Below are 21,943 nucleotides of genomic sequence, written 5' to 3'. Positions count from 1 at the left end.
AAAATTTATAGCTGTAAATGACTATATTAAGAACAATCTCAAATCAATAACCTGTGTACCTTACACTAGAAAAAGAAGAGCAACTAAACCTAAAGCAAGAAGGACACAAATAACAAAGATCAGGGTGGAAATTAATGAAATAGGGAATAGAAAAACAAAGAAAAATCAATAAAACCAAAACCCAATTCTTTGAAAAGATCAACAAAATTGACAAACCCTTAGCTAGACTGACCAAGAAAAAAAAAAGGGAGAGAGAGCAGACTCCAATTACTAGAATAAGAAATGAAAGAGAGGACATTACCATTGACCTTATAGGAATAAAAAGGTATAAAGGAATACTATGAACAATTGTATTATACATCAAAATTAGATAACTTAGATGAAATGGACAAATTCCTATAGAGACACAAACTACCAAAACTGCCTTAAGAAAAAAAATAGACAATCTGGATAGACCTATAACACCTGAAGAGATTGACTTAGTAATCAAAAAACTACACAACGTAACACCCAGGCCCAGATGGCTTCCAAATTCTACCAGTTAAAGTGAGAAATGACAAAAATTTTTCACAAACTCTTCCCCAAAAATAGAAGCAGCGGGCGGGGGGCGGGGAACACTTCCAACTCATTTTGTGAGACCAGTTACTCTGATACCAAAATCAAAGACATCACAAGGAAAGTAAACTACAAACCAGTATCGCTTATGAATATGGACACAAAAATCCTCAACAAAATAGTACTAGCGAACTGAACATAGCAACATATAAAAAGAATTATACACCTTGACCAAGTACAATTTGTCCCAGAAATTCACGGTTGGTTTAACATTTGGTAATTAATTCATGTAATATGCCATATCAATAGAATAAGAAACAAAAATCACATAATCGTCTTAATAGACACAGAAAGAGTATTTGACAAAACCCAGTACCCTTTTGTGATTAAAAATTTTTTAAAGGAGGAGTAAAATGGAACTCCCTCAACCTAATAAAGGGCATCAATGAAAAAACCAGTTAACATCACAGTTAATGGTGAAAGACTAGATGATTTCCCCTGAGATCATGAATAAGACAAGGACGTCCGCTTTCATCACTTCTATTCAACATTGTGCTTGGGGGTACCAGCCAGGGTAATTAGGCAAATAAGTGAATGAATAAGTAAATACATCCAGATCAGAAAAGAAGTAAAACTATCTCTCCTTGCAGATAACTTGATTGTGTATAAAGAAAATCCTAAGGAATCCATCAAAAGAAAAAAACTATTAGAACAAATAAGTGAGTTCAGCAAGGTTGCAGGATACATTAATATACAGAAATCAATTGTATTTCTGTACACCTTCAATGAACAATGCAAAAATAAAATTAAGGGAAAAAATCCATTTACAATAGCATCAAAAATAATGATAGGAATAAATTTAACAAAAAAAAGTACAAAACTTACACTCTGAACACTACATTGTTGAAGGAAATTAAAGATTTAAAATAAATGTGAAAACAACCCAAGCTCATGAATCATAAGGTTTAGCATCATTAAGATGGTGATACTACCCAAAGCAAGACACAAATTCAAGGCAACCTAGAATCCTGCCTGCCTTTTTGTAGAAATTGACAAGCTGATTCTAAAATTCATATGAAATTGCAAAGGACCCAGAATAGCCAAAACAATCTTGAAAAAGGACAAAGTTGGAAGACTCTCACACTTCCCAATTTCAAAACTTACAACAAAGTAGTGATAATCAAAATGTATGGTACCAGCACAACAGAAGAGACCAGGACAACAGGAACATGCATTTGTAATTATAACTGAAGTTGTGCTCTAGATGCAGAATATGCTATAAACTATATGTTAAGGTTCTTCGAAATTGGATGGCTTCTAGTTCATGTGTTTGGTTATTTTGTTAAGATTTTACATACGCTTTGGCTAGTCTCAAATGATTTCTTAACTACCAACTGCTGGAAAGCAATGCTACTTTCATTGATATAACAGGTAGGTGCATGTTAAAAAACAGATCTAACTCCTATACTTATCTACTTAAGTAGAAAGTAAAAAATTGTTATCTGAGTTAAAAAAAAATTATGAAACTGCAAACTGTAGTCTAACCTAAGCTATTTTCTTGTTTAGTAGAGCATGAAACCAGAAGTTTGAATTAGTTTAAGCAATTCATGGTTCATAACTAATGTCTTCCAATGGTGAGATATCTGGCACAGGATACTACTTTATGAGATATATTATTTTCAGATATAAGCCTTCAGTTCATTTGGCTCAACTCTTATCTTTGTTAAGAAGTAGAAAAATGGGTTTCAAATGTGTGTACCTTCCAGAACTGCCAGGTTATAGATGCTTTTGCAGATCATAGCTAAACATGTATACCTCAATACTAGAAAATATCTTAAAGGCACCTGGAGTGTTCAGTTAGTTGAAACTGAATTTAGTTAAGTTTTATTCAACAAGTTCATGCTTGACTAATGAAGCTTCTAGGTTTCTGATATTCTATGAAATAAATATACCTATTATATATTACATATGTAGAGAGAACTATGTTAGTGTACATATTGTCAAAAAGAACACATTAGGGACTTCCCTGGTGGTGCAGTGGTTAAGATTCTGCGCTCCCAATGCAGGGGGCCGGGGCCTGGGTTCAATCCCTGGCCAGGGAACTAGATCCCACATGCATACATACCATAACTAAGAGTTCGCATGCCACAACTAAGGAGCCTGCCTGCTGCAACTAAGGTGCCAGCGAGTTGCAACTAAAGGAGCCCACCTCCTGCAACTTAAGACCCAGCACGGGACAAAGTGAGAGAGTGGCATGGACTTATATATACTACCAAATATAAAATAGATAGCTAGTGGGAAGCAGCCGCATAGCACAGGGAGATCAGCTCGGTGCTTTGTGACCAACTAGAGGGGTAGGATAGGGAGGGTGGGAGGAAGACACAAGAGGAAGGAGATATGGGGATATATGTATAGCTGATTCACTTTGTTATAAAGCAGAAACTAACACACCACTGTAAAGCAATTATACTCCAATAAAGATATTAAAAAAAAAACAACCCAGCACAACCAAATAAATATATAAATATTTTTTTAAAAAGAACACAATATAAGCATTATATTTTAAAAAGTTTACAATTTTAATAGAAAAACAATTTTTATGACAGAGCTAAATATACAAGGTAAATTTAATTTTTAAAAAGAAAAATTAGTAAGAAGAATAGCAGAATTCTAGTGATAAAAGGACTGAAATAATATTTGGAAATAAACCATCTTTAAAGGAAAATATTAATTCATGCCAGACTCTATTAAAGTGCATAAAAAGGAAATTTATTTTAGAATTTACACCAAAGGCGCATTACAAGTACCTGTGTTACTCTGGCACAATAAGGTAGAAAGCCCAGCCTCAAAGATAACACGGCCTTGATCTCATATATTATACAGTCTGCCTCTTAGTACGTGCCTCATAAAGAGTTTGTTCCAGAAGTTGCAAACTACAAGCCAATTTCTCTGTCAATAGCTTTGTGAGTAATTCCAGCAACAGAGTAAAAGTCTAACTCATATCTCTCTAATCCTCTAAAGTCATGTCAATCTCTCAAGAAACTCCTGATTGTTTTCAATAAAAATTGATACAGGAGAGATATTTTCAGATTTTTTAAATAAGTGAAATCATAAATAGTTATCATATGTAAAAATAAAACAAAAAGTAAATTTTAGGATATCTTTAATTTTTAAAACATTAAATCATCTTATTTGTTATGGTGAATTAAAGTGATGAAAAGAATAACTTGCACAGCCAACAGTACACAGTCACTTTCCTAAGAAGCCCGGCGGGAGAAGGAACTGAACCGAGAGCTGTGCAGAGAGGCTGACGGACCTGCAAAGTAATCCGTCAGGCAGCTTCTTACAGTCAAACTGCTACAGCCTCTTTCTTCAACGCTCACTGTGCTCAATTTAAAATCAAACATCGGCATGGAGGCGCTCACAGAGGCTTATTTTTCAGTGGCCTCACACACAATTCTGATTTAGATTTATCACATATACATCGATGTTTTTACCACAAAGGGAAAAAGAAAGAAAGAAAAACTGTGGTTTCAGAAGACGGACTCCATGAGAGGCTAGTAATGAATCCTCTGACCACAGAAAATCAGCCAGCAACAGACTGCCAATATTAATTACAGAAAACAATTTCTCAACATCATAACAAAAGGGTATGATAAATTTTTTCTAAAATACCCAATTCACTTTTATAATGAATCAAACTAACAAATATTTATAAATTATTTGTGTACTTTCAAGTGCAGTTTGTTTTGTTACTAATATTTATGCTTTTCTGGTACTAGTTTTTTCCCTGCTCCTGCATCCATATCTTCCCATAACTCTCTGGAAAGCCACAAATATCCCTATGGTTATGGGTAAACCACAAAAGTGGTAAACTCATCAAAATGTATTTTCATCTATGTAATAAATAAATCTGTTGTGAAGTTAAAGTCTCCTAACTTATATAAAATAATCCCATTAATCTATGAAAAATAATAATCATATTAATTTTACTATGGCTCAAACCCTTAGACAAATAACGTTCTGATTACCTGCTAATGTAAAGAAAACTGAGTAAATTTTATATTCATATTTAAACTACTGACTACCTATAAACAAAGTAGCATTTATTAAAATAGGATACACACTTAATTTATACTAACTTCCACTCAGATTTATATAAGTTTTTCATCCTTAATTTTTAAATACACACATCATGATTTTTTTCAAACATTATTAGTCAGGTATATACAAAAGTGAAATATGACATCCAAGCCAGACTGTGATTTTTAAAATAATGAACCTCTAAACAGCTAGTAATGTATCAATACAACGTGTAAAATTCCAATAAAATACAGGTATATTCTTATAGAAATGTTAGTTAGTCCTATAGTACTGAGCGATATTTACAAGCAAACATGATCCAAACAGCACATGCAGATTCAGGGTAAGTAAACACTCGGACACGAACTGCCAGTCGCACCTGGTCTCCACGGCAACAGATTATTTCTTCACAGAAAGGAGACCTACAGAAGAAAGAAAATGTATTCAATTAAGAAATGAATTTAGGTTTTACTTTCTTATTCCCAAGAAAGTCAGTATTTAAAATGATTTTTAGGGATAGGGAGGGTGGGAGGGAGACGCAAGAGGGAGGAGATACGGGGATATATGTATACGTATAGCTGATTCACCCTGTTATACAGCAGAAACTAACACACCATTGTAAAGCAATTATACTCCAATAAAGATGTTAAAAAAAAAGATTTTTAAAAATCCTGTCTCTGGGGCTTCCCTGGTGGCGCAGTGGCTGAGAGTCCGCCTGCCGATGCAGGGGACGTGGGTTCGTGCCCTGGTCCGGGAAGATCCCACATGCCGTGGAGCGGGTGGGCCCGTGAGCCATGGCCGCTGAGCCTGCGTGTCCGGAGCCTGTGCTCCGCAACGGGAGAGGCCACAACAGTGAGAGGCCCATGTACCACAAAAAAAAAAAAAAAAAAAAATCCTGTCTCTGCTACCAATGGCTCTATAATTTTGGTAAAACTATTCAAATTATAAACTATTTCCTAATGGTCTATAAATTTTTAAAGTGACGCTATATAAAATCAGTGATCCTCAACTAAATTGCACCAAAACCATTGGGAAAATTATCCCGAACTCTCTAGAGCTACATTCCGGTCCTAATGAATCACAACCTGTGGCAGAAGGATGTATCATAAGAGCTGCCTGTGTGACTCTGAACTCATTCCTAAATGAGAACCATACTGATGGCTGAGATTAAGTCAGAAACATCTATGTTACAATCCACCTACCGAAGACATGTGGCAAAGGTGCGCCGCGCATTTCTATACACAAAGTGTATCGGGAACCCTTTAAATGTGTGACCATCAGGTACAGCCCTCCTGATGGCGTCCTGAAATTCTTCATTGCCCGCAGATATACTGGTTGTACGCTCAAATTCATAAGATGCCAGAGCCGGTGATAAGAGATAGGAAAGCTGGTCTTCCCAAACAGTAGTGAGGCCAAGATCCTACAGCAATCGAAAGGGAAATTGATTATTTTATTGATTTTAATAATTGATTATTTTACTGTATGCCAAGACATTTTTAAAACCTGTCATAATTTTCTTAGCTTCCTATTATTATAAGGATACACAGAAGTAAAAATTATAAAAGGAACCTCAGGTATCAGGTTTTACTTCTTAGAGAAACAACAAAAATCGGCCAATGCAATGTTAGTGAAGGCTCCAAATCCTGTACTTCCTTAATATCCACAAGACCATAAGGAATCATCCTACCGCGGAAGACAGAGTGTCACTGAATTCTGAGGTCACATTTTTTTTTTTTTTTTTTTTTTTTTTTTTTTGCGGTACGCGGGCCTCTCACTGCTGTGGCCTCTCCCATTGCGGAGCACAGGCTCCAGACACGCAGGCTCAGTGGCCATGGCTCACGGGCCCAGCCGCTCCACGGCATGTGGGATCTTCCCGGACCGGGGCACGAACCCATGTCTCCTGCATTGGCAGGCGGACTCTCAACCACTGAGCCACCAGGGAAGCCCCCTGAGGTCACATTTTATTTAACTTTAAAGAGTTTAGCAAGGTTGAATCTGCTTAATTTGATTGCTCCCACCATAAATTCAACTGTAGTATGGGAAAAAAGTCAACAAACAATTGCATATATAATTAAGCTCAAATATTTACCAAGCATTTATTCTGTAAAAGGTACCGAAGAGCACAGGCTTTAGGCCCTCAGGGAACTTAAAGCATGTTGAAGGCAATTCTAATGTCATTTATAATATCAAATGAACTATTGCTATCTAGACACGTGATTTTTTTTTAATGTTACAAACAAACTCAAAATTCTAAATATTTTGATTATCATAACAGATCTAATTTCACATTCAGTTACAACTGGTTTCAAGTGATTCCAAGGTCTATGATCACCTATACTTTTCCTCCGAATCCCACTTGCCGGTTTACAGACACCATTAACTTAGCTAGTGATCATCAATGGCATCCAGCTCAGTTTTGTTTTCTTTTTCTATACAAAGTAACTCTTACAATGTAATAAAATATCGGTTTCATTTGTGAACAGGAGCTAAGAAAACTAAAAGGCAATACAAGCAATGGAGGGCACAAGTCAGGGGCTTTGGCTTCCAGCAGTGCAGTGAGCTGGGGCCCTGACCCACCTATTGCTGCAAACACACTACAGATGCCACATTAAATACTTCCCAAAACATATTCCTAAATGCTTTGAGGAGTTGGCAAGTAGGTAAGATTTTAGAGGCCAAAGCTAAGAGTAATTGGGAGCCCAGAGAACATGCTTGATAATCAGCTTGCCTTTGATGGTCTCAAGGAACATGAGTATCAGGGCTCACCCAAGGTGGGGAGTCTACTAGGGAATCCCAAAAGGTGAATTAGAAATCAATCTTCTGTAGAAGTTTTGGACTCTAGTCTTTTGTTGGTTATATGTGTGGCAAATAACTTTTCCCACTCCAAGGCTGCTTTTTCACTCTCTTAATGATTTCTTTTGACGAACATAAGTTCTTAAAATAAGTTCTTAAAATATACTAATCTTTTCCTTTATGATTAGTTCTTTTTATGTTTCCTTTAAGGCCCTTTACAAAAGAAATCTAAATGACTAATAAGAAACTTGATCTCATCAGCAATCAGGGAAATGCAAATTAAAGACACAACGAGGATACCATCTTACATCTACCTACTTTAATGTAATAGAAAAACAAAACAAACTAAACAAACCTGGAAAAAAATGAATATGAAAAAAATTAACCCAATATTTTCAATGGGGAATGATGTGAGTAAGTACTTTAAAAAGAGGAAATCCAAATTCACAAAAGTCTGAACAAGTCCACCGTTCTTCATTTCTAGAAGGAAGCAATAAATTCTCGAAGTATTGGTGAGTTTAGAAATTTTTGAATCTCAGAACTTTATTCTCATGATTTTCAAAACTACAAGCTTCATAAAGGAAGGGATTGAATTTGCTTTGTTTAGGGCTAGAATATTGATTGGCACTATTTTACATGCCCCCCAAATTATTAAATACATAAACAAATGAAAAAACTGCAGGAAAGCACAAACATCAGTGTTAATTACCTTCCTGTGTTCCGACACCAGTAGCCTGAGCTGCATTTCAATTTCATTGCTTGTTACCGAAGCATCGATCGTGGACGCACACAGCGGAGGGAAGGGAGGGAGGGACGTGGTGGCCCCTGGAGCACAAACGGATTTAATTGCTTCCTCACTCATGGGTTTCCATTTGGACTCATCATTCAAATCAAATACACAGCTTTCTACTGAGTCAGAGGGCTGACAGTTTCCCAGGAACATCTGATGATTGAAAACACAACCGATTGTTCTATACGGGTACAACGGTTTGGGCTGTTCAGCAGCTGAAGGCTCATCAGGACTCGTAGGTTTGTGGAGGTACCTAAAAAAGGTTAATCATAATTTTATATAATAAGAACTTAAAAAATAAGACAACAGCAGCTTATTGAGGAAAAAAATTATTCTAACACTTAAGGTCATAACTATTTCCCAAGAGTACAGTTTAATACTTGTTTTTCTTTCTTCTATTTCCACAATTTGATTACTCTATGTTAACTGTATGGCACATCTTATGATATAGAACCAATTTTATTCCTTTAACACAAGAACATATTCTGTGTATAGCATTAAGATCAAAAACATTTATCATATAACAAAATAATTTAGTTACACATTTTTAGGTACAACTAATTAAAATGATTATCAACCAAGAAAAAAGAAAACCCAGGAAAATGAGAAGAGGGCCCAGGGCTGTGCCTTCAGGAATTCTCACATTTGAAGATAAAATGAAGGAAAACAGAGAACAGCCAAAGAGGAATAATGAAAACTGAAACACAGTGCTACGAGAGAAGCTAAGGAAGAGAATGTTCCAGGAAGGAGGGAACATTTCGCTCTTTCAAAATCTGATGACACTGAAAAAAAGTACAGTGGATTTACCAACACAGAGTTGGTAACCACATCAAATTTTCAAAAGAAATGATTTACAACTTGTATTTATTTTTAGGCTTAGGGACGATCATCAGGAAAAACATATGCCAGGACATCCCTGGTGGTCCAGTGGTTAAGACTCCACACTTCCACTGCAGGGGGCGCGGTTTAATCCCTTCTCGGGGAACTAAGATCCCGCATGCCACGTGGCACGCACGGCCAAAAAGAAAAGAAAAGAAGAAACATAAGCCAATTACACAAAATTAAAAATAAACATAATTCATTTTTTATTAATATCATGTTGGTAAAGAACATTTTAGGTGTACAAATTTTCTTAGAGTTTAGTTCCTAGCTATCTTACTTGAAGTAATTTTTTACATAACCAAAATTATCAATACGTGTCTTTGAGTATCATCAATACAAAAAAAGAACCTATAGTTTACAACATTTACACCCTCATGTTAATATCCTTATAAACTTAGTTGACAAACCTGTGTCCTGTTAAACTCTCCCAAAAAGTGATGGTTCCATCAGTCCCACACGTCATAACCCACGCGTGGGACACTCCCTTGGCCTTTGTCCCGACACAGACAAAGGCTTCCAGCCCATATCCGAGAAGGAGGCTGCACAGGAGGTTGGCATGGTCTTCACAGTCTCCCTGGAAATGAAAGGAAGTAAAATTAACTATTTACTCCTTCATATTGTTTCCTCTTTAAATACAAAATTGCAAATAAAAAGTATTATTAAATTTTCACTTTTAATCATTAGTCCAGTGTTAAGCTAAAACAATGAGGGAAAAAAAGAACATACAAATTTTAAAAGCACCTGTTTTACAAAGTCAGTGCCTACAAATCTGATAGTCATCAATATGTACACTCTAAGATTCCAAAGTTTATAAAAAACTCATACAACATAGAAGGAAAGCAGTAAGAATTTAAAGATAAATAGCTAAAGGGCATGAACACACAAGCTGACAAATCATATAGTAGGAAATGAAAATAAACAGGAAAATACTCAAACTTAAATTAAAACAATGAATTAAAGTATCTATACATGATCGTTTTAAGGAAATACATACATAGAAAAAAATGATTGGATAAAAGAACAACAGAACACCAACAATAGCTACAATTAGCGTAGATTATATATATATAGTTTCCCCTTCTCTTGTCTAAACTCTCTTTGATAATGTTATATTACTTTCACAATTTTAAAAAATTATGAAACAACAAAAATAATAGAAAATATCTGATATTTTCTGTGAAAAAAGTATTAAAATTAATTAAACAGTAAGGCTATAATTATATGAAAATATTTAAGTGTAGGACTACAGGTAATATACAAAAGCAAAAATAACTATTGAGGTCAGTGTTAGAATGAGGGATGATTTCTTTCCCCCCAAATTTTGCATTAGTGGCTCTACACTGCTGTCTTTTAATTAACAATAATAAAACAAATAGCACCTTATAATTGTTAAATTGACTTTTGAAAAATATAATATCCAACCTTTTAGACCCAGTTATTTCTATACATGAGATTTTGTATTAGAAAAAAATTTCAGAAGAAAAATAACAATATAACCAAAGACATTCAATGCAAAAATTCATTCGCAGTGATATCAAAAAAATTGGAAGCAAGCCTAACTTAGCCAAAAGAAACAGTTCCTATGATGGCAAAACAGATCCTATGACAACAAAACAGTTAAGTAGATTTTGTATATCAACTCATGAAAACTTTATTCAGCCATTAAAAGATGGAGATCATAATGACTGTAGCAACACATAGGAAAATGTTCAAAACATAATGCTAATTTATAAAAGCAGGGCACAAAATTTTATTTATATCAATTATAATTATGGAAAAATCATATATACACAGGAGAGAAACATAAAAATATAAAATAGATGAAAAATAGAATTATGGGTGAAATTTCACCTTTACTGTTGTAAAGCTATTGTTTGTGCAAGAAAAATATTTTAAATAATTTTCAAACTTCTAAGTCAAGCTGTGCTATCTCTTCAAATAAACTCAGGTAAAGAAAATAAAACAGAGAATCAAAGGGGGTGATTATTTGTTTTACAAAAGAATTATTTAGATAATAATTTAAAATATGTACCATTCCTACTATATTTGAAATTTTTATTTTAAGTTTAAATCCATACATACAACTTCTGGGAACTACAACTTGGGAATAAATCAAAATAATTTTTTTGATAAGTAATGTTTAACTGTTTTCAATTGTCTTTAAAAAGCTTTCCAATTGACAAATCAATCTCTAATCTAAATGGTTTCTTCCAATGTATAAGCTTTGCCTTGTGAATACCCATATGTACTATTTACACAACTTCAAACTAAAAATTATTTCAAAACAATAATACATTAAAGAAATTTATTTTTTCTGTTGTGTTTCAACAGAGTTGGAATGCTAAAGATAGTCTTGTTTTCATAATATCATCAAAATTTTAGAACACAGAAAATTAGAAAATATACCATAATATATAAAACTAGTTTACTGAAATCATTTACGTTCAACATCAATATATATACACAAATTCTTAAATATATACTTATATTTGGAACTAAATACCGTGCAATCCAACATTTTTTTTTCCATATTCAATTTGTAACTGCCATTTTCTCTTTAAAAAAAAAAAAAGTACCGGGCTTCCCTGGTGGCGCAGTGGTTGAGAGTCCGCCTGCCGATGCAGGGGACACGGGTTCGTGCCCCGGTCCGGGAAGATCCCACATGCCGCGGAGCGGCTGGGCCCGTGAGCCATGGCCGCTGAGCCTGCGCGTCTGGAGCCTGTGCTCCGCAATGGGAGAGGCCCGCGTACCGCAAAAAAAAAAAAAATAAAGTACCATCTAAGCAAATTTTAACCCATAAATAGTACTAAAAGACCATGGTTCTGGTCTTGGTGCTATATCTAATTCACTGTTTACCTCTCCACCTTGGTTTCTGACACTATAGTGCTTGTAGGTCCCTACACCTCACAAAAATCACATTATGTTAAATAAGAAATTACTTGAGAAAATAAAGATGTGAAGTTTTTTTTTGTTTTTTTGTTTTTTTGCAGTACACGGGCCTCTCACCGCTGTGGCCTCTCCCGTTGCGGAGCACAGGCTCTGGACGCGCAGGCTCAGCGGCCATGGCTCACGGGCCCAGCCGCTCCGCGGCATGTGGGATCCTCCCGGACCAGGGCACAAACCCACGTCCTCTGCATCGGCAGGCCGACTCTCAACCACTGCACCACCAGGGAATCCCGTGAAGTTTTTTTTTTTTAATGTACTGACATTTAAATGTTAAGGAAAATGATGAAAACAAGATCGTGACTTGTTCAAATTGACAATACGTACTTTTTTCCGAAGTTAATTCTTTTACAAATATACCATAAACTCACAATAACTATGATGTACTGGTTTTTAGTTCTATTATGTGTGTAGGATACCTTGTTTCTACAGAGAAAGGCCAGCAGAGTGCACCACTGTTCCTGTTTACCTCCTCCTCCGATAACAGGGGCTCTTTCATAACCAAGGACATTAACAAATCTTGCTGCTTGCCTTGGAGTATCCAGAAGCCTCCCAGCTCGAAGTGGTTTAACGTAAGAACAGACTGGTCTATTTATCCCATTTTCATCCTGGAGGAGAAGGGGAAAACATTATCTGTAATGACAGGTTAATCATTCCCAATTTTAACACTTTTTCTTAGAATACATTAATAAGAGGAAGTAATTCTGGACACCACTTCTTGAGTGCTCACCTGACATGCAGCACTAGGCTACTGAGTGTTGTGCCTGCAATTTTTCTTTTAATCCTCATAACATCTCTTATTATTTTCATTTCATCAATAAAGAAACTGAAGCTACATGCAGAGCAACTAAGCCCATGTGCCACAACTACTGAGCCCTCGTGCCACAACTACTGAGCCCTCATGCCACAACTACTTAAGCCCACACACCTAGAGCCCATGCTCTGCAACTAGAGAAGCCACCACAATGAGAAGCCCACACACTGCAACGAAGAATAGCCTCCGCTCGCTGCAACTAGAGAAAGCTGGCGCACAGCAACAAAGACCTGACGCAGCCAAAAATAAATAAATACAATAATAAATAAATAAAGTTAAAGAAACTGAAGCTACAGCTATTACACAACAGAGCCAGGATTCAAACAATGAGCCATGTGACTCCAAAGCCTGTGACAGTAAGAACTTAAACCATCGTACGACCCAGCAATCCGACTCCTGGATGTACATCCAAAGCTACTGAAATCAGCATCTCAAAGAGATACCTACACACCCATCCCAGGTCACTGCAGCATTATTCGTAACGGCCAAGTTATGGAAACACCTAAGTGTCCATCAAGGGGTGAATGGATAAAGAAGGTGTGGTGTGTATGTATACACAACAGGACATTATTCAGTTCTTCCCTGTGTCATTTCTCTGATCCACTTCCTCCCTCCCTCCCTGTGCAGGTCCCCCCTCTGGTCCGGGATTCACAGGGCAGTGAATAACCGCACCCTAGACTATATAGACAGCAGGGAGCCAGTTATACCTCAACTGGTTTCTCTTCACCCTTGTCCTGACGTCACCTGCCCAGTCATTCAACGTATAGACAACGCTATTGGAAAGTCAGAAGCCACTTCCCGCATTTCCACCACCAGTCAACTAGGTTTCCCATTCTCAAGCTCCTCACCTAGAAACTGAACCATTTTTAGTCTGTTCTAAAATCTAGGGAATGTAGGTTAAAGCTAGACAAATGTATAGGATCTGAGAAATACTACCCAAAATACACTATACTCCTATGAAAGCACCTACTCGAGGCTGAATACATATAAAATATTTGAATGGTTCCTCAGAAGCTGTAAAAAAAAAAAAATGGATGTGATCATTTATCTTATGTTGGTTCATTAATAAGAGAAAATGGGCTTAGGATACAGAAAAAGTAGCGGCAGAGGGACTTCCCTGGTGGTCCAGCATTTAAGACTCTGCGCTCCCAATGCAGAGGGCCCAGGTTCGATCCCTGGTTAGGGAACTAGATCCCACATGCTGCAACTAAAGATCCCGCGTGCCCAACTAAGACCTGGCACAGCCAAATAAAAATAAATAAATATTTTTAAATTATAATAAAAATAAACAACAGAGGCAGAGATACATAACAAAATTGCTGTAAAATATTGCTGATCACCAGCTTAGAGATATGGGTTAAATAAAATTATTACATGCAATATTGTTTGCCTTAAAAAAGTACCCTAACAAAAAAATACATGCCTACACTCCCAATTCTGCACATGAAAGTTGAATTTATATATAAATTGCAAAGTGTCCCAGTACTTAATTATTTAGTACAAAGTATCTATCAAGGACACACTCCAAGTTAAACAAAATGAGTTTTCATCTAATTTAAATCAAATATATTCAAAAAAGGTTTAGAAAAACAATTGAAAAAGAAAACCAAAATAAAACAAAGATGTGTTATGTCACTCACCTACTTACTACTGTAAGAGAGTACTACAAATTCAGCATTCTATTTTATAAATAAACTTTCATTTGTCTGGAATAAATACATTTTACAAATTCAAGTTAAATGAAATTTACATTTACAACAGTAAATCTCAAATAAATACATTTTACAAATTCAAGTTAAATGAAATTTACATTTACAACAGTAAATCTCAAATACAGGTGTGAAGCTTTTCTCATACAACTTACAAACCTGTGCAAAAATCTTAACCAGCCGTGAATTGTGTGAGGGTCGAATTTGCAAATATTCTCTCCACCACTGCTTAGCATACACAAGAAATAAACGCTCTTTCTCTGCAGTTTTCTGACGTTCCAAAGCAAGCTTGAAATTTAAAAAATATATATCAATTTATATTCATTCTGCTTAATTAATTACTTCAAATATGTAACAAATCTCTGCATTTCCTCCATCGTTACCAGTACCCTAATCGAAGACACCACCATCGCTTGTCTGTAAGGGCCTCCTAACTGGTCTCCCTGTTCTCACACTTCCCAGGACAATCCAGTCTCCATACAGTAGTCAGAGCCACCATTTTTTTTTTTTTTTTGAGGTATGCGGGCCTCTCACTGTTGTGGCCTCTCCCGCTGCGGAGCACAGGCTCCGGACGTGCAGGCTCAGCGGCCATGGCTCACAGGCCCAGCTTCTCCACGGCATGTGGGATCCTCCCCGACCGGGGCACGAACCCATGTCCCCTGCATCGGCAGGCGGACTCTCAACCACTGCGCCACGAGGGAAGCCCCAGAGCCACCATTTTTGACCCCAGACAAAAATTTTTAAATAATGATTCATATTGTCCTTCTCTTGCTTAAAACTAACAAATGATAATTTTCTAAAAAGAGAACACTTTCTACAATTAACAGGTAAATATACTACTATGAAAACACACACACAAAGAAGAGAAATTCAGGATTATTTACCTGTGTGTTCACTACTTCCTGAGATAATGTTTGATTGAGTGGTGGGTACATCTCAAGTTTTATATTTAAAATTCCCACAGAAACTTTTGATTCTGTGCCTGTAAATGTAAATAAATGTAACTTCAGAAGTTTTAATACTATATATATTTAGTCAATCAAAGTTCAACCAAAATAATTTAAGAATTTTTGTACTTTACCATTTACATGAAATAAAGATAATATTTAATGTCATCTTTAATATTCATATTAAAAATGAACCAAATCAAATTAGTTTTTATTTTGTTCAAAGGCCTTTACCTAGTTATAAGGAGATTACCTATTTTCTTAGCTTCCAAATCACATTTTAAAGGACTTTCCAGACCTAAAGAATTTATGATTCTTGATTTTTATCTTCATTAAAAACAAAGTCAAAGCAACTGGGTTTTTTTTCTTCTTCTTTTTTTTAGTATCAATAATGTATATGTGTCAATCCCAGTCTCCCAATTCTTCCCACCCCCCCCCCCGCCTTGGTATCCATACATTTGTTCTCAACATCTGTGTCTCTATTTCTGCTTTGCAAATAAGATCATCTGTACCATTTTTCTAGATTCTGCATATATGCATTATTACACGGTATTTGTTTTCCTCTTTCTGGCTTACTTCACTCTGTATGACACTCCCTAGGTCCATCCACGTCTCTACAAATGACCCAATTTCATTCCTTTTCATGGCTGAGTACAAAGCAATTGTTAACACCTCATTCTCAGAAAATATTTATACATTTTGTCACATACAGTAAATTTCCATTTATCCCTTCCCATTTTTCACATTACATGTGCATACAAATTTTTAATCCATGCCTGGATCTAAAGAATTAGAAAACAAATATACTTCATACCAGAACTATTTAATATTTCTTTGATGAATCAGAAATTTCCAGGTCATTCTATTACTATTGTGTTAGGTCTATATTTGAAAACAAATAATAGGTATCTCTTTTGAGAATAAATATCCTGGGACTTCCCTGGTGGTCCAGTGGTTAAGACTCTGCACTCCTAATGCAAGGGCCCCGGGTTCAATCCTTGCTCAGGGAACTAGATCCCGCACGCTGCAACTAAGACCCAGCGCAGCCAAATAAATAAATAGATATATATTTTTTTAAATCTCCTACATAGAGCTTTCTCCCTACTATTTACTTATGGAAAAACGTATTCTGGGTTCTAACTTATCAAAATCTAAATTACTAAAGCTCTATTGTCCACTGGCCAAGTTTAACTCTGTAACCAAATTTCAATACCACAAGTATTGGGTCGGCCAAAAGGTTCGTCCAGGTTTTTCCATAAGATCTTTTTGATCAACCCAGTAATTGCATAATATGTAGTGTTTAAAACAGTGCAGGTTTTATTTTGTTTTTCATTCCACTAGCAAATATGTATTACGTATCAGGTAGCATGCAAGAGTCCAGGAAAACAATGGTGACAAGACAGGTACCATCTCCGTTCTCAAACAATACTACAATTGATACTGACATTGAGCAAATTAGCCCTTCTTTGAGCCCCTTTCCCACCTGTAAAAGGGTAGAAGAATACCTACTCCATGTTCTGCAAGAACCGCTGGTACAGGAAGGCCCTGGCACTGATGGGATGCGCAGTACTCTGGGCTGTGCTAGGATGGAGGTTGTCACGTATGGGTGAGTGCGTTCGTGTGTGTGTGAAGAATCTTAACTTTCTTTATAGCAAATAAATTTGGAGGAAAAAAACCGTCAAGATTTCTTTATGCATCTCACAGAAAAAAAATTTTTTTCCTTTAGACAAGGCCAGAGTGACTGTGAAGTTCTGTAACTGTAATTATAGAACTGTAATTACAGAACCACTGTAATTCCAATGAAACTCTTTTTACATGTTTCCCCCTTGGCTTACAAAGGCATTTTTAAAATGTAAAATGTATTTACAAACCAACTGTGGCTATAAAAAGGTAACAGTGATATTAATCATCATACCTACACCCATAAGTTCCACAGTAAGATTGGTCACTCCATTTTCTGAGCCCAAAACCGATCGCCATTCAAGAAAATAGGATGCTACTAAAGTGGTCTCGGCAAATATGTCTGTTTTGATTAGCACCATATGAACTGGGTCACTTATTGATAACATTGTTGTTGAATCAGCCATTCTAGTTCCATCACCTAGTAACATAAACAAAAAAATTACACCACATTACATATCCAGTTAGACCAATGTAAAAGAATACATTCATTGAAAAGGATACTAATAATAAACAAATAAAATCAAACAGAGCAAGTTGGCAATGCCTCAGGAAGCATGCTACACAGACTGGGAATAAAAGTACAGTCCTATTTGTATCACTAACTTTTGAGAGGACTGGGGGAACTGTGACAAGTTACTTAGTTACTTAATGCATATTGGTGTTTTCTGACCTCTAAGAGGTAAGTCTGCTCTTCAAAAGTACATAAATAATATATGCTACCACAATAAAAGGCCTTCAAATATGTCAACATTCCCCTTTAATATTTCCCTTTAATAAAGGTACCATTATACCATTATTCCCCTTTAATAAAGGTATTTTAGGAATAAAATACCTTTATCCCAAAGCCTCTAGAAACAACCACTGTATTACCTACACAAAACTGAAATATCCAGCACCTTGGAGCTAGCAATTTAAGCCATTAACTGCCTTATTAAGGTAACATTTTTCACCGGGTAAAAAGTAACAAAATTTTAGTAGTGCATTAGCCATCTCAGTAATCTAAAATTCTGAACGTATAATTATAAAACTGTTAAGTTTACAAATATGTTATAAGGATTTTGATACTGACAACTAAAATATGTAAGATACCTTTACAGAAAGAAACAATGTAAAATAATTACAGTAATCAAGCATCATAATTTTAAAGTCATAAAAATGAGTAATAGATTCACATCTAAACTTTGATTGTAAAAGTTATGTGACATCATAAATCTAGCCATCTTTCATAAATGAGAAGGATCCTGTCTCATTCTCCACCTAACAAGCATTTAAATTTTTATTACTAAAGAACCAACCATTAAAACAGTCAAAAAATAATATTCAGGGAAAACTAATTTGCAAAAAATAAAGCAAGAAGGTAGGTGTAAGTAGTTTAAGTAGAAAAAAGCAGCGAGGGAAAAAAAATAAAACAAAAGACTGGGAGATTCATCCATTATAAATCTCTCCTTAAGCAGAAGTTGTTTATTGCAGAAGTTGTACTGCAATAAAACCTAACAAAGATTTACAAAATTAAATGGCAATTTATTATTGCTCCTTACCTAAATTTTCTCTGTGTACTTCAAGTAAAAAGCCATCATGAAAATCTGGTTCACAGGCACATGGAACAGGTTTAGAACGAAAACGTTGGTTTCGAAAATGTAAACATAAAGTAAAGGTTGAACAAGCTTGTCCTGGTAAAGGCTCAGGTTCTTGCAGATGTTCCAAGAAAGCTTTTCCACCCAAAACCTGAAGGTAAAGATACCTCCGTGTTGGATCAATATTAGCTGTAAAGTGTAGCAATATATATGAGGAAACTGCCAATTAACTTAAGCAATGTGATCAAGACAATAGGAAATAATAACTTGACAGAAATAAAACCAAAGACTAAATAAAGAGTAACATATTTACTAGATACCAGGCCCCTGTGTACCCCGCGAAGAAAAGATACCCAATACGATATCTTTTTCTGAATTTACACTCTGGCTACTTTCTCCCAGCTAGAAAGGAGTCAGAGCCAAGGTTTAGGATACCTTTATTTTTTAGTTGATTATCCAACATTCCTTCACCTCCACAAAGCAATTCAGTCAATTACCAACTCAGCTAGTATACTTGTTAGATAATTACATTGCCATTAAAAAAGCAAGGCTGTACAATTTATAAGATATATCAATAAAATATGAGAAACAGGTGGTCCTGTTTTTGCTTCCACCCAGCTATACATTAAATCTTCTGATATACTTCATGCAAAATAGAATCTAAGTTTTTTGGATGATTAATCACAAAAATATAAGTATCTCATTCTGGAAAAAAAAAATCGAAATGTTTTCTATCAAATACCAAACAGTACAGCCCATCAATATGCAGTACTATCCACAACTAAATTAATGTTAAAAAGAAATATACATACTTTTTTTTAACAACGTTGATTGTCTGTCAGTAAAGCCAACAGGTTGTTTTGGAGAGGAAGGGAGTTCTTGATCAACATTATCCTAGAATGGCAGAAAAAAATCAAAACAAATTAGAAAACAAAAATTATAGTTAAGCAAGGAAATGCCAATAATGGGACTAAGAACTGAACCAAAAGTAGATAGGATAAAATCCCCTCAAAATGTCCTTACTTTCCTAGCATAGTTAAAATAATGAAAAGCCTGCCAAAACAGTAATGCAACTGGTCACTCCTAAAGTCTAACACGAAGGAATTAATGTTCAAGCCATGTCCACAGAATGCTAAAACAAATTCTTAACACTTTACAAAAGGTTAAATTTTCTCCAAACCTCATATAACATCCGGCTTGTGATTCCACCAGGACCAGAACTGATTTTAATAAGGAAGTGACACATTCACACAGCAGAAGCTGTTACTAGGTCAATTTTTATAACAAATGAGTTTATAAACCTCAAAAACCAAAAAAGGATGCTGTACTAAAACACTTATTCCCTGGTGTATTATGAAGTCCATCCAATTTTCACAATATATTACCTAGGTATTGAGGTCACAGTCTCTCATTATTGCCTCAGTTTCAAAAGAAGACCTACTTACTAATTTGTGTACTGAGAGGCTATCACCTCACTACTGACCTATTTGTATGAAAAGATTTGAAGGTTCTTATGCAGACAATTATTTTCTTAAAGAAACTGATAATTTGTTCATCTTAGAAAACACAGTGCCAAAAGAATGTGTTTATTTTAAAAATAAGCTTAATCTAGAAAAATTATAGAATATTAGTAAAAAAGAATTAGGTTGGAGTGAACTAATTTGACTAATATATATACTTAAAGTTACAGACCTAGAAAATAACAAGAGAAAACTCTCACCGCAAAGGGAATAATCAGGTCCATAACTCCAATTTCACTGAGGCATAATCCTACCTGCTCCATTCAAGAGTAGAGTAGCTCATACTTGAGACAAGGATATTACTAGACAAAATGGTCTTATTTAAAAAGTAGTTTTACTAAAAGGAGAGGCCCCAAATATGGACCCTACGAGCAGCAGTAAGCATGAGAATATACTTAGACTCTCAAATTTTTTCCTCTAAAAGATTACTCACAGTAACAAAATTAAGTTCTTTCATCACATCATCAATGATTCCCCGGCGTCTAAGGGCTTTGATCAAATCTTCCGTTGATAACTGTTGTTGATCAGGTGCCAGTTCTTCCCGTATGGTCTCAGCAAGGATTTCTCTTATCCTGCCATGGACATCCATCTATGCAGAAAACTCGCATTACGGCTTACAACGTTACAAATCAATCAAAGATTGCCAACTAGCTAACCTCTTTCTAAAATACTGACCCGCCCCCCAAAAAATAATCATAATGAGAGTGTAGACTAAATTTAGAAAGACCTCTAAAGTAACAATAAATGTGAAACTGTCACCGAAATTCACTGAGAATAAAGATAACGTTTTTAAAAGGAAAAACACGTTTAAAGATGAATTTTTTAGTACGAATTCTAAAAATAAGCTCTACTCCTTATCTATTACCTTTGCTAGCATTTCCCCACAAATAACACTCAACCGAAACCAATTTTTTGAGAGCAGAGACCTGCAGGAGACGATCAAAGGCTAAGTGTCAGCTTTCAACTTTTTAGATGTGACCGTGAGTTAACTGACTGACCCTTTATGAATCTGGGGGACACAATGCCGAGTCAAGACCACGGCGGGGCTGAAAGACGCCGACACTCGGCACAGGCACGCGGCGGGCGGGAGGCGGCTGCTGCGGGGCCCCAGCTGAGCCCCAAGGACCGGCAACACTTCCACTCCAGAGCACCGGCAGCCCCTCCGCCGCCACCTCCCCGGTGAAGCGACGGCCTGCTGCCCCACAGCTGTGCTCGACGCGACTCCGCAGAGCTTGCCTCTCGCCCCAGCCCGGCCCCCGCCGCCCGCCCCGCCTCGCCTTGCTCAGCTGCTGGTGGATGAGCTGCTTCAGCTCGGACGCCTTCTCCGGAGGCAGCGACATGCTGGGCTCCCCTTCGGGCTCCCCGGCCGCCGCAGCGTCTCCGCGGCGGAGCGAGAGCCCGCGACCGCTCGACTCGCGCGCTCCCGGGCCGCCGCGTCTGGCCGGCGGGGAAACCTGGCGGCGCCAACTGCAGTTTCCAAACGGCGGCCGGGCTGCCCCCGCGCCGCCTGTCAGTCATCTCGGCCAGCGCCCCCCGGTCGGCCCCGCCCGCCGCCTCCGCGCGGTGCCCGCCGGCTCCCTGCGGCGCCGCCCCTGCCACCGCGCCTCCACGCAGGCCCTGTCGCACGCCGCCTCGGCAGGCGGTGGCACG

The 21,943-nt window shown here is 36.8% G+C and overlaps 1 protein-coding gene across 4 annotated transcripts; it reads right to left on the bottom strand.

Annotated features, from left to right (window-relative positions):
• Nucleotides 1–3,308: 3,308 nt before the first annotated feature.
• Nucleotides 3,309–21,831, bottom strand: CEP76 (centrosomal protein 76). 4 transcript variants are annotated; one of them, XM_004320375.4, is made up of 12 exons: nt 21,571–21,831; nt 20,727–20,882; nt 19,586–19,667; nt 18,738–18,962; nt 17,432–17,617; nt 15,454–15,551; nt 14,729–14,857; nt 12,466–12,654; nt 9,511–9,677; nt 8,141–8,474; nt 5,841–6,058; nt 3,309–5,060 (listed from the first exon to the last, which is right to left on the bottom strand). In XM_004320375.4, exons 1-12 carry the CDS (start codon nt 21,631–21,633, stop codon nt 4,922–4,924), a joined length of 1,986 nt encoding a protein of 661 aa, XP_004320423.3. In that variant the 5' UTR covers nt 21,634–21,831; the 3' UTR covers nt 3,309–4,921. The 4 variants fall into 4 exon arrangements, with proteins under 4 accessions (XP_004320423.3, XP_033693409.1, XP_019776328.1 ...); XM_033837518.2 differs by lacking the exon at nt 21,571–21,831 and adding an exon at nt 21,292–21,547; XM_019920769.3 differs by lacking the exon at nt 5,841–6,058.
• Between the last annotated feature and the right edge of the window lie 112 nt (nt 21,832–21,943).

Source organism: Tursiops truncatus, chromosome 13 (assembly GCF_011762595.2).
Source record: "Tursiops truncatus isolate mTurTru1 chromosome 13, mTurTru1.mat.Y, whole genome shotgun sequence".
Classification (NCBI taxonomy): Eukaryota; Metazoa; Chordata; class Mammalia; order Artiodactyla; family Delphinidae; genus Tursiops; species Tursiops truncatus.
The sequence above is the reverse complement of the archived record's forward strand: the minus strand, read 5'-3'. Positions and strand labels throughout refer to the sequence as shown.